Here is a 13,853-nt window from a genome sequence, read left to right on the forward strand (position 1 = left end):
TTTAGGTGAGACTTCAACAAAGGAATTGCACTTTCAGTGGCATATCAAATATCCCATTACAATTCTTCAAATTAAGCTTGATCACTTGATTGGATGATCATGTTGTTCATAAGGTATTTGCAAGATCTATGCAAGATTTCAGCATCTGCATAAAGTGATACAGTGCGGAAACAGGCCCTTCGGCCCAACTTGCTCACACTGGCCAACATGTCCCAGCTACACTAGTCTGTGTTTGGTCCATATCCCTCCAAACCTGTCCTTTTCATGTACCTGTCTAACTATTTCTTAAACGTTGGGATAGTCCAGACCTCAACTACCTCATCTGGCAGCTTGTTCCATAAACCCACCACCCTTTGTGTGAAACAGTTACCCCTCAGATTCCTATTCAATCTTTTCCCCTTCACCTTGAACCTATGTCCTCTGGTCCTCGATTCACCTATTCTGGACAGGAGACTCTGCATCTACCCAGTCTATTCCTCTCATGATTTTGTACCTCTGTAAGATCACCTCTCACTCCTGCTCTCCAAGGATTAGAGACCCAGCCTACTCAACTTCTCCCTATAGCTCACATCCTCTAGTCATGGCAACATCCTCATAAATCTTCTCTTTCCTATAACATGGTGCCCAGAACTGAACACAATATTCTAAATGCCGTCTCACCAACGTCTTATTCAACTGCAACATGACCTCCCAACTTCTATACTCTATATGCTGACTAATGAAGGCCAATGTGCCAAAAGCCTCTGCTCTACAACACTCCCCAGAGGCCTACCATTCACTATGTAGTTCCTGCCCTTTTAGACATCCCAAAATGCAACACCTCACACTTCTCTGCGGCAACGTAAGATCTCTCTCTCTCTCTCCCTCCCTCCCTTTCCCCTCAAATAACCTGCTCCAGTCAACTTGAGCGAGACCTTCTCGCATACCCTCAAAGTTGGCCTTACCCTAGTTGAGCACTTTAACGTGAGCCCTCTCTGTCCCTATCCATGACTATCTTAAACCTAATCGAACTGTGGTCACTAGTCCCTAAATGCTCCTACACAAAAAGTTCATTAACTTGCACTGCTCAATATCCCAATACCAGACCCAGTGTATTGTCACGTGTGGGGGTCTCTACATACTGCTTGAGAAAACTCTCCTGAACACCTTTGAGGAATTGCACCCCCATTTAAACCCTTCACACTATGATTTTCCCAATCAATATTGGGACCGTTAAAATCCCCTACAACAACCTATTTGACCTGCAGCTGTCTGCAATCTCCTGACAGGTTTGTTCTTCTAATTCGCGTTGACTATTCAGGGGTTTGTAGTACACTCCCAACAAGGTGATCATCCCTTTCTTGTTCCTCAGCATCACTCATATAGCCTCACTATGCGAACCACCCGTAATGTCACCTATGACCACTGCCGTGACATCCACCTTAACCAACAATGCAGCCCCACCCCCACCGGACCAAGCTTTTCTCGGGACCCTGCTGTAAACTCAGAAGGATGCTGGCCAATTATGTAGCTTGTCCATTCATGCACAGATGCTGGACACAAAATGCTGGAGTAACTCAGCGGGACAGGCAGCATCAAAGATCTCAGTGCGGAGCAGCATCTCTGGAGAGAAGGATTGGGTGACGTTTCAGGTCGAGACCCTTTTCCAGAATAATTCCTTTCTTCCAGAGATCCTGTCTGTTCCGCTGAGTTACTCCAGCATTCTGTGGCTATCTTCGGTGTAAACTAGCATCTGTAGTTCCTTCCTACACACGAAGCACAGATGCTGCTTGAGCCGCAGAGTTCTCCAGCACTTTGTGTTTTACTCACGATTCCAGCATCTGCAGGATTTTACGTTTCCGTAATCTTGCGCGGATGGGAAGCGCACTAGTGACGCACAGCGCATGCGTGCGTTCTCTTTCTCCGGCGGCCATCGGAGAGCGGTCGGGACGGTAAGGTCCTACCACTAATATCTGACACCATCCTATGCCTTGCGATGTTCTCCGGGCTAAACAGTTGCCGATGTTGTTCTGGGGGACGATATGCCCGAAGGTTGTGTCAATGTTTTGAACGACGTGGTGCCACACGGCGGACACATCTGTAGAAAGCTGCAGGGCCTAATGTAAGGGTTGGGGATGGCGGGCTGGGGGCTCGGCGTTTGCTGCACCGACTTTCCGGGCTCCTGTTGGCTCTCGCTCCAGTTTTAGTGCTTCGTATTTCTTTACTCGTGTTTAGACTCGGGGACAGCTCTTGTTTTTGTTTCAAAGCCTGACAATGACTTGAATCTGCATTTATTATCTGTGCAGCCAAGATGAAACTCAACCCATTTGTAACCTCTTCACGGCGGAAGAATCGTAAAAGACACTTCAATGCTCCGTCTCACATCCGCAGGAAAATCATGTCCTCGCCGCTGTCTAAGGAATTGAGGCAGAAATACAATGTTCGCTCAATGCCCATACGCAAGGATGATGAGGTTCAGGTATGGAACGAGGAAAAGGGAAATTATGAATGCTGACAATTAATCCGAGATTTTATTTAACGTGTCACCTAGAATCGGATATAGTCCTCGTTTCTAATTTGTGCAGGCAGGAATTGCAGATGTTGGTTTACACCAAAGGTTGATACAAAATGTTGGAGTAACTCAGACTGAAGAAGGGTCTCGACCTGAAACGTCACCCATTTCTTCTTTCCAGAGATGCTGCCTGTCCTGCTGAGTTACACCTGCATTTTGCATCTATCTCGTTTCTGATTTGTTGTAATAGCGGCACATTTGGATAGCAGTAACAGGATCGGTCCAAATCATCATGGATTTACGGAGGGGAAATCATGCTCGACTAATCTTCTTGAATTTTTTGAGGATGCAGCTTGGAAAATGGACAAGGGAGAGCCAGTGGTTGAAGTGTACCTGGACTTCCAGAAAGCATTTGATAAGGTCCCACATAGGAGATTAGTGGGCAAAATGAGGGCATGTGGTATTGGGGGTAGAGTGCTGATATGGATAGAAAATTGGTTGGCAGACAGGAAACAAAGACTAGGGGGTAGGGGGTTGAGATGGAAAAGAACATCAAAAGTTTATTTCTCATCACTGTGGATGGGGGCAGAAGTGTGAGAAATTGGATTACTGCATTTTTTAGGAACTTTGTCAACTACATTAAAGGGAAAACTACAATTAAGAGGAGACTTCTGAAGGACTGGTAATAACACAATAAATACATAATACAATTAATTAATAATCAGTAACACTCAGCAACCAGACCATAATAATGCAAGATTGACACAAAATGCTGGAGTAACTCAGCGGGACAGGCAGCATCTCTGGAGAGAAGGAATGGGTGACGTTTCTGGTCTGAAGAAGGGTCGCGTCCGAAAATGACACCCATTCCTTCTCTCCAGAGATGCTGCCTGTCCATTTCTGTCAAGCTGTTTTTGAACCTTCTTCCCGATAGTAGCAGCAAAATGAGAGCATGGCCAGGGCAGTGTGGTACTTTGATATTAGTTGTCATTTTGAGACAATTCCTCCTGCAGATCCCTTCGATGGTGGGGGAGGTCAGTGCCTGTGATGGGCTGGGCAATGTGTGCCATTTTCTGGGCCTCCCTAATTCCTGAGCATTTAAGTTAACGAGCCATGCTGTGATGGAAGCAGTCAGTACAGGGCTCGAAATTAACGGTTGCCCGGGTGCCAATGGCCACCAAAAGTCCTGCCGGGCAACCTAAAAGCCGTGCCACTTTGCCCGTCTTGGCAAGCACCAGGAACACCTATCGTTCAACTCTGTGCGGGGCCCCCCTCTCTATCTCACTCTCCGTGTCCGGGCCACCGGTTCTCCGCTCTCCGCCCGCTCCTCATCTGCCGGCACGGCCGGCCGCCTTGCACATGCGCACAACCACGGCCAGCACGTCCTCCCCCTGCACATGCACACAACCACGGCCAGCACATAATCTGCCGCCCTGCACATGCGCACTGCCACGGCAGCTGGTCGGCGCCGGGCACTTTCCCTCCCCTTGCATTGTGGGAGATCTGGCTGCCATTGCTGTTCTGTATTATGTTTACATATTCTGTTGTGCTGCAGCAAGCAAGAATTTAATTGTCCTATCTGGGACACATGACAATAAAACTCTCTTGACCTAAGCAAAAAAAGGGTTCTTGGGGGGGAAAAAGAGCTACCTTAAATTTAGTTGCGCCTGGTTGGGTAACTATGGCAGGGTGAAGACTATTCCATGCTTTAATTGTGTGGGGGAACTCCATGGAGCAGCCAGCATCTCTGGATAGAAGAAATTGGGTGACGTTTCGGGTAGAGACCCTTCTTTAGATTTCATCTGGTTTTAGTGTTTTTGTTTAATTTAAAGATACAGCGTGGAAACAGGCCTTTCGGCCCACCGAGTCCATGCCGACCACCGATCACCCATACACTAGTTCTATTCCACACATTAGCGACGTAAGTCAAGAATCATGAGTGTTTTATTCTCTCACATCCCAGTTAGAACAAAGAAATCCTTACTTGCAGCAGCACAACAGAATATGTAAACATAGTACTCTGTAAACAATGTTATAAACAATAAAAAACAAAACTGTATATTTATGTTTGCGTATATAACTATATATATATGTGTGTGTTTATATATATATTTGTGTGTGTGTATGTATGTGTATATATGTATGTGTGTACATATATGTGTGTATATGTATGTATATATATATATATATATATATGTGTGTGTGTGTGTGTATAATATATTTTCCACCCACACACAATTTCCCTCCTGCGATTAATAAAGTTCTATCGTATAGTATCTTGTGTAGGAAGGAACTGCAGATGCTGGTTTAAACTGAAGATAGACACAAAAAGCTGGAGTAACTCGAACAGGTCAGACAGAATCTTTGGACAAAAGGAAAATATTACGTTTTGGGTTGGGTTTGAAAAAGGTTCCTGCACACCTTTGGAGTGTGGAAGGAAACAAGAAAACCTATGCGACCAACGGGAAAAGGAGCAAACTCCATACAGATGGCACCCATATTCAGGATCAATTCCGGGTCTCTGGCACTTTTAGGCAGCAACTTTATGGCCAATATACTGCCCCATGGTCTTGAACTGAATTAAAATATACAGTAGCTGTAAAGGGGGAACATTGCGTCACTTAGAGATTTAAGACTGAAAATGGATAGTTTCTTTTTTTTTAGTAACCAAAAAGTTAACAACGTATAATTTTTTGTATGTTTGGAAAACAAAATATACTGGCACAGCTGGTGGACTAGCTGCCTCACACACCAGAGATCTGTGTTTGATCCTGCCCTTGGGCACTGTCTGTGTTGAATATGCAAGCGTGTGGGTTTCCTCCCACATCCCAAAGACGCATTGGCATTGTAGGTTAACTTGTCTCTGTAAAATTGCCCCTAATGTGTAGGGAGTGGGTGAAGAAAGTGGGATAACAGAACTTGTGTGAATGGGTAGACAAAAATGCTGGAGAAACTCTGGGTGAGGCAGCATCTATGGAGCGAAGGAAATAGGCGATGTTTCGGGTCGAGACCCTTCTTCAGACTGATGTCAGGGGGGGGGGCGGGGAGGAGAAAGAAATGAATAGGCAGAGACAGTAGGCTGTGGGAGAGCTGGGAATGGGAGGAGAAGGAGGGAGAAAGCAAGGACTGCCTGAAATTGGAGAAGCCATTGTTCATACTGCTGGGGTGTAAACTACCCAAGCAAAATATAAGGTGCTGTTCCTCCAATTTGCAGTGGGCCTCACTCTGGCCATTGGAGGAGGCCCAGGACAGAAAGGTCGGATTCGGAACGGGAGAGGGAGTTGAAGTGCTGAGCCACCAGGAGATCTGGTTGCTTATTGCGAACTGAGTGGAGGTGTTGTGCGAAGCGATCGCCAAGCCTGCGCTTGGTCTCACCGAGGTTGATCATACACTGAATAATACAACTGCATTTTTGGTTGGAAGTGGAAATAAATAATAGAAATTACATTCATTGCAACGTGTAAAAAGAGTTGAGATACTGTATATACTGTATTATAATTTTGCTGCGTGTCATTGTAGTATATATCATGTCTTGATTGGTGAATATGTTTAGTTTGTGACTTTATTTGAAGCAGAAATAATATGTGAATGCTTCATTGAGCATAATTCCGACTGGTAACTACGCACTTCGTCCGAGCACATTATCGCACGCGTCATGCAAGCCGTCTTAAATGACCACCTAAACTGTCATTTGGCAACCTGTGGGAGTTTGGTGGTGTATTTCGTGACATTCCGAATCTCCTCATTCTTCTAAGTTAATGGGCTATCGTTGTGAGTCCATCAATACCCTGGGCCTAGGACGCATCATTCGAGGTGTGCAAACCCACGAACGTGAGGCTGTTGACTCTCCATTACAGTCTCGACAGTGAAAATAGGTTTGTGGATCCTTAGTTTTCCCTTCCTGAATTATCGGGGCAGAAATGATAAGTCCAGCGCAACTGAAATGGAGATGTTCTTGGGAACAATTGTGGTAGTCTGGTCTGTGCTATTCTTGCAGATTGTGCAACTACAACACTGCCAGCAGCTTTGATGATAATGTTGGGGTTAGAGTAAAATGCTGCAGGTGCAAGGGGGATGGGGAGTAGATTAAAGTTGGGGCAATGGAAACATAGATATTATCAGCGTACATTGACAGTGGGCTATTTAACATGAGATTATTAATTAGAATTGCTCTCGGGTATGAATGAGGGGGTCATTTTCTATTTGGGAATCTAGGTGATTGGTGTGGCCGACCTGTTTTGCAATCAAGGCAGTGCTTCCACACCTGAGATAGAATTCCAAATTACCTGGAATTTGATGGTATTTCCCGGTCCGGTAAGTGTTCCCCAACTGCGCACGTGTGGATACCGGGCCCACTGCGCATGCGTGGGGAGACTGCGTCCCTACCGCGTCACCGGCGCCATTTCCAATTGTGACGCGACTGCTGGGCCCCTCCCTCAACTGGTTGTAAATGTACAGGTACATACTTTTTTTCTGCAAATCATCCCGCGGGCCTGATTGGACCCTTTGGCGTCTCCCTGCACGTGCGCAGTGGGCCCGGTTTCCGCGCGTGCGCAGATGGGGAAGGCTTACCGGGCCAGGAAATTTCCCAAAATTATTTAATTTCCCTAAAATTACTCGGAGACAACCAGAATTTCCCGAATTTCAGGTAATTTCCTTCAAAGTGGAAACACTGAATCAAGGTTAATAATTTGGAAGAGGATCGCATGTAGTGTGTTCAGATCTGCTGATGATGCAAAGCCGAGTGGCTGTATGGCAGATGCGAGGAGGCTTTTGGGAGGGGGGTGGGGCAAATTTGGAACGGCATAAGATCGTCTATTTTGGTGGGAAAATGTCAAGGCAGATAGCCTTGAAAATGGTGAAGGCTTAAAAAGAATTGGTGTTCAACGGGAATTGGAATGTTCTTGCACATAAATTCCTTGAAGGTTCAACAAACAGGTAAACAACCTATTGGGATTTATTGGAAGATGATTGGGGTATAAGAGGGATGCCTTGCCCCAAGTATGTTTCTGTTGGAACTGATGGAATGATTTGTGCAGATCTAATATTCCTACCCAAGAGATAGGGGGGACTGCTGCAAATACCTTGGATGACAAATTTGGTTCCAATAAATCTCCTTAATGCCTCATCAGTGTCATTTTGTAGCATGAAGCTGACTATTATCAAATGTTCATCCAACGGTATCATCAATTCCTTGTCTACGGTAGTGATCTGTTTGAAAAAACCATCAACTATGACATGCTTTGGTATTTTGAAATGTGTAAAACATGCTTAACACATTTTGTGTATTAACTATTTTAGAAAGTTTTTAGTGTAAACGAATAATGTGTCTCTTGTACTTTGTAACTTGGTTTGTTTTTTAAATAAACAGCTCAATTTTGTGGAGTAATGGTTCTTTTTCATGGCATGTTTTAATCGTGTTATAGGTAATTTTTGAGAACTAACAATTTGCAATTGGATCCAAATATTAATGGGCTACAAAAGGGATTTTAGTTGTATTCATGTTAATTGATAATTTTATTTGGTTTTTTGGGTGCAGGTCGTCAGAGGTCACTACAAGGGGCAGCAGATCGGCAAAGTTGTCCAAGTGTACAGGAAGAAATATGTAATCTATATTGAGCGCGTGCAGCGTGAAAAGGCCAATGGTACCACAGTTCATGTTGGCATTCATCCCAGCAAGGTAGGAGTTGCAGCAGAAACTAATTTGTGTCTTAGAGTCAGGAGCTATACAGCATGGTACCAGGCCCTTCTGCCTAATTTGCCCAAGTTGCTTAAGTGAGCTAGTCCTGCTCATGGCCCAAATGGAATATGCCTTATTCCAGGCATACATTGGCCGTATCCCCCAACTCTTTTCCCGCCACACCAACGACTGCACCAGGGCTACCTCATGCACCTGTGCAGAACTCCTGAACTTTATTAACTTCACTAACTTTCACTCTGCCCTCAAAATCAACTGGACTATCTCGGGACACCTCCCCTCTTTCTCGATCTCTCTGTCTCCATCAGGGGAGACGGGCTACCGACATACATATGTGACAAAAAAAAATCCTATTGACTCCCACTGCTATCTAGATGACACTTCTTGCCACCCTGCCTCTTGCAAAAGACGCCATTCCCTGCTCTTAATTCCTCCATCTCCGTCACATCTGCTTTCAAGATAAAGTGTTCTTCACTAGGACATCTGAGATGCCATCATTCTTCAGGGAACTTGGGTTCCCTCCTGTGTCTTGTAGTTCTACACTCTTCCCCCTCCCGTACAGATGCAACATTGGCAGCGTTCCCCTAGTTCTCACCTTTCACCCACTCCTGTATCTATGTTTATGAAAGAACTGCAGATGCTTGAAAAATCAAAGGTAGACAAAAATGCTGGAGAAACTCTGCGGGTGAGGCAGCGTCTATGGAGCGAAGGAATAGGTTACGTTTCGGGTCGAGACCCTTCTTCAGATTGGTCTGAATTTGTCCCTTCCGACCCAAACTATCCCCTCCCCTGGTACTTTCCCTTACAACCGCAGGAAATGCTACACTTGTCGCTTTACCTCCCCCCTCGACTTCATCCAAGGACCCAAGCAGTCTTTCCAGGTGAGGCAGAGGTTCACCTGCACATCCTCCAATCGCTTCGCCCAACACCTCTGCTCAGTTCTCATTAACCAACCTGATCTCCCGGTGGCTCAGCACTTCAACTCCCCCTCCCATTCCGAATCTGACCTTTCTGTCTTGGGCCTCCTCCATGGCCAGAATGAGTCCCACTGCAAATTGGAAGAGCAGCACCTCATATTTCGCTTGGGTACTTTACACCCCAGTGATATGAACATTGACTTCTCCAATTTCAGGTAGTCCTTGCTTTCACCCTCCTTCCCCTCCCCTTCCCAGCTCTCCCAACCAACAATCGGCTTACCAGGCATCAGCCTGTCTGAGGTTATCGGTGGCCAGCCAATTGGTCCTGGTCTTTTCTTCCACCACCCCCCCCAGATCACGATAAAGGAAATGAGAAGGGTCCCGACCTGAAATGTCACCCATCCTTTGACTCCAAAGATGCTGCCAGACCAGTTGAGTTACTCCAGCACATGTCCATCTCTGCTACTTGCCCATATCCCTCCAAATCTTTCCTGTCCAAATGTGATTTAAATGTTATTGTGCCACCTTTTAATTGCATTATAGCAGAAAGAAATGCTGTATTATGTTTGAGAGCCATAGTTTATCACATCATTCTGTAAATTTATGTTGGAACCGTAGGGTTAATAATGCAGTAGTATAAAGAACAAGAACCAAGAGTTTGGTGATCCATTTGACCAGTTCCAGGGTGATGCCAGGTAGTAGAAACTAGCCAGCAGATGCTGTGATTTTTTTTCTATTGCAATAGAAAAGGTCAAACGGTATTTTGGAAAATTAAGAAAATCAACAAATGCCCATTTCTTTGTGGTGGTGAAGCTGTAGCCAGGTGAACGATTAAAATTGGAAAAGAATTAACATTGTTGCAGAGCAGCATAGATTTCTAATTCAACTAATCCGTTCAAGAAAAGGTGGGTTCATTATTTGAAGCAGAGACCTGAGAAAATTGGAAAAGGAGCAGGGTTTTATCACCTTTAGCTGATGCAAACTGATTAGAAAGATGGCTTTCTGTGCTCTAGGCTGTCAAACTATCAACTGGCCAGTGTGAAAATAATGAGTCACTTTGCAAATTGAGAAGTGTTTTGAGATGTGTGGCTTACTTTTCTTTGACTATTCTGTTGCACTATTGAAGTGATTATTGTGCGGGTGTGGCACCTGAAGTGAATAAACGCCTAGAATGTCGGATTGTTTACTTCTAACCTGCTAATTCAATTTATTTTCTGCATTTGTAGAGACGATTCTTTCTCGTGACTTAATTTCTGAAAATAATTTTGAAAAATTGCCGATAATGTACAATTGGTATTGATTTATTGTTATTCATGTACTGAGATAGTGAAAAACGTGTTCTTTGTTGCAGGTGGTGATTACCAGGCTAAAGCTGGATAAGGATCGAAAGAAGATTCTGGAGCGCAAAGCGAAATCTCGCCAAGTTGGCAAGGACAAGGGAAAATATAAGGAAGAATCCATTGAAAAAATGCAGGAGTAATCTTTTGTTCTGTCTTCGTTGCTTTCAATAAAAATGGGAGAAAAAAATGTTGGTGTCTGTCAAAGAAAATATAATTTTTTATATATCTTTAGCATACTTTGAGAAATAAAACATTCAATTTCAGTTGATTTTACTTTGAAAATAATTGATGCTATTCTTCTGTGAACCTATTACAAGAATGCTCCTCCATCTGCCCACGGCAATCTTCTTCTTGCGTATGTATGGCGTGCACAGCCTAAAGTTGTAGGACAACTTGTTCTATTTGATTGCATTTGTCGAAACAGGGCGGACCACGTGAAGGTTGCAATCTCCCCCCCCCCCCCCCCCCGGCAATGAGCTGGGTATAATTCCTGACTGGAAAGTCTTGAGTTTCTTTTATTTTTAATGTCAACAAATTGTTAAAGAAATGCAAGTAATGAGCCCATGTGCTGGTGTTCACTACCAAAATATTGATTGATCCGCTTTAAATGTATTCTGATGTGGGGTTAGGGTTGGACATTTTTTTAAATGCTGTCTAGGTTTACATTGAATTCAATGTGCAATGATGCATAAATCATTGAAAATGTAAACATTACACATGCTAACATACTGAAGAGTATTCCAGAGTCTATCCTAATTCGGTTTGAGGACAAGTGAATGAATTTTGCATTCGCTTCTCAAGTTTAGTGAGGTTTTTAGTACGGTATTTATCAGACATTCTTTATGCAGCTCTACCTCAATGTTTTTTTTAGATTAGTTAACAAATCTGAGCATACTTCAACCAGGCAATCTTTTTGGGTTGAAGACAAAGGCAAGAAGGCACTGTTTGTGTAAAATTGTTGAAAATGTTCAGGTGTAGACCAGATTAGCCACTGCTCTGGCCTTTTGCAAAATTAATTGCCACTCGTGCAATAATAAAATTATGTTAATAGTTTCTTGAATGGTGACGATCTAAAGTACAGCCACTTGAGCATTGGTCTTCTGCTCGTATTGGAATTTTTGCATGTTATGTGTGCTAATTTTGCATGTTATGTGTGCTAATTTGCTCGAGGATGAGATGAGGACTAATTTACTACATAATGTAATTTGGCAATTATTAATATATCCCTACACTATGTAAAACATAAATCTAAAGTTAATTTGCAGCGGCTTCTAGTCATTCATTTTCGTTATACACAGGATTGTCATGAACATATATATGCAGATTTGTCATTTACAACACCTGTCCACTTAATCTAAATTGAAATGCAATGATTATACAGGCAAACCTGACATTCATTGTATGGCAAAAGACAATCTGCCCGAGGAACTCAACAGGTGATGGATGCAGCATCTGTGGAGGCAAAGGGATAGTAAAAGTTGCTGGTTAAGCCACCCATAGCACACAAAAAAACAAAGACAAAGTGCTGGAGCAACTTGGGTCAGGCAGCATCTGGAGAACGTGGATAGATGACATTTTGGATATCAGTCTGAAGATGGGTCCGGACCTGAAATGTCGCCTATCCATGTTTTCCAGAGATGCTGCTGAGTTACGCCACCACTTTGTGTCTTTTTGTAAACCAGCATCTGCAGTTCTTTGTATCCACAAAAATAAAACGTGTGTTGATGAGGCAAATCACTGACAATGTTGTTAGCTGCTTTACTCATCTTTATGAACAGGTGTTGCACACGCAAAACAAAAACATCCATCGCCATTCATTACAAAATAATTGACTTTCACCAACAAGGCTGTGAGGAGTTCTTTCATTTTGGGAATTACGCCAAAGATTATTTGCTCAATATGTGCCAGACCTGTTTCTTTTGTCTTAGCTGGTTAGTTGAGTTGGCTTTGTGTGTTCTGCTTGTGACAGCCATATCAGCTGAACTCCATTCACTGTTCTAAGATGTTGGAAGTTTTTCCATTAACACTAGCAGATGTCAAGTAACCAGACTAATTAATTGCACTAAATTATCATAAATTTTGGGGGGAAATCCTTCAATTTTAGCGTTCAGTCAACAAACATGAGTTGAGATGATCGGAAACACGAATTTTGCACTACGTGAGTTTACTTTCTAAAAACAAAATTTGCCTTATCTGAATTTCTATCCTTACCAACCAGTGGGAAATGTACTGCACAAACATTAAGACAAAGAACCAACCTTATTTAAGCAAAACTGAACTATATAAAAATTCATTTTATTTAAGATATGTCACTTTTACAGAATTACTATTGGAATTACACCACTAAGAATTTTCAGTAGGATCTAAGCCTTTATTCTCTGCACAGGAAATATGAACCTGGGCAGGTTCATCCAAGTGTTCAATATCGCTGTCTGAATTCTCCTGTGATTTGTCTCGGTGAATCATTTTGTAAACAACCTTCATTGAACCATGGCGTGAAGGGGAACGACTCAATGGCTTTAATGTTGTTAGTTCATCTTCAGTCAGTAAAGGTGACACAAGGCCATCAAGGCCACCAGAAGGTGACCTCCGTGGAGATCTACGTCTGCTGATCACAAAGGCTCCACCCATGTGTTCCTCTTTTCGAACAGCTTCCACCTGTTTGTGATGAGAACTATTTATTCCAGCACTGATGCTAGTTTGAGGTTTACGATACACGTCCTTCCCAAATCCAAATTCTTCTTCATCTGTATTTTCGTCATCTGCTTCAATTGTACCCTCATAATTGTCTCCCAACTGAGACACATTCTGGGCACGTTTCTGAGAGAAACTATCACTCTCACGGCGAGATAATGAATGACAGAGGAAGCACAGTCGATCCCTTTTTGACTCACTTCTCCCGTATCTGGGTCCTTTCCCTTTTTGTAATAAACGTGCATTACCTACATCATCACCAGCATTTGACAATTGTAGAAGTTGAGAAAATGTTGCGTAATCCATGGAAAGGTCTGTGACATTACGGAAAATCTGTTGGTAATCCAGATATGAAGTATTTCTGACCATTCTCTCTGACAGAGTTTTAGCTGTTAACAGCGTGTGCTCAGCATTATCTGTCACATCACTGGCAAAAGAAAGCACTTCCTCAGAATATTTAAAAGCAAGCTGTGCTTTTTTCTCACTTTCTCTTGCTTTTTGAGCTGTTGTTGCTGCCGTGATCATTAAATCAACCAGTGCCCGGATCAGGTTCTCCTCACTTTTGGGAGACACTGAACTACAACTTGCACTTCCCTCAGGTTTACACTCAGCCTCCTTGGGCAGCTTCAGAGACTCTTGGGGTTGTGGATGGACTTGATTCTTATCCTCCACCTCCATCTCAGTGCTAAGAATGAAAAACCCAGCTGTTACAA

The 13,853-nt window shown here is 43.4% G+C and overlaps 1 protein-coding gene across 1 annotated transcript; it reads left to right on the forward strand.

Moving 5' to 3' along the window:
- The first annotated feature begins 1,822 nt into the window (after positions 1-1,822).
- Positions 1,823-10,717, forward strand: rpl26l1 (ribosomal protein L26 like 1). The gene is made up of 4 exons (XM_033029634.1): positions 1,823-1,931; positions 2,286-2,458; positions 8,031-8,171; positions 10,458-10,717. Exons 2-4 carry the CDS (start codon positions 2,291-2,293, stop codon positions 10,584-10,586), a joined length of 438 nt encoding a protein of 145 aa, XP_032885525.1. The 5' UTR covers positions 1,823-1,931; positions 2,286-2,290; the 3' UTR covers positions 10,587-10,717.
- Positions 10,718-13,853: the final 3,136 nt, after the last annotated feature.

Source organism: Amblyraja radiata, chromosome 11 (assembly GCF_010909765.2).
Source record: "Amblyraja radiata isolate CabotCenter1 chromosome 11, sAmbRad1.1.pri, whole genome shotgun sequence".
Lineage (NCBI taxonomy): Eukaryota > Metazoa > Chordata > Chondrichthyes > Rajiformes > Rajidae > Amblyraja > Amblyraja radiata.

Excerpts from the sequence above, each read along its gene's own strand:
- rpl26l1 (XM_033029634.1), top strand. The coding sequence starts at position 2,291 with ATGAAACTCAACCCATTTGTAACCTCTTCACGGCGGAAGAATCGTAAA. Across the intron at positions 2,459-8,030 it reads GCAAGGATGATGAGGTTCAG|GTCGTCAGAGGTCACTACAA; the intron begins GTATGGAACGAG and ends TTTTGGGTGCAG. Across the intron at positions 8,172-10,457 it reads TTGGCATTCATCCCAGCAAG|GTGGTGATTACCAGGCTAAA; the intron begins GTAGGAGTTGCA and ends TCTTTGTTGCAG.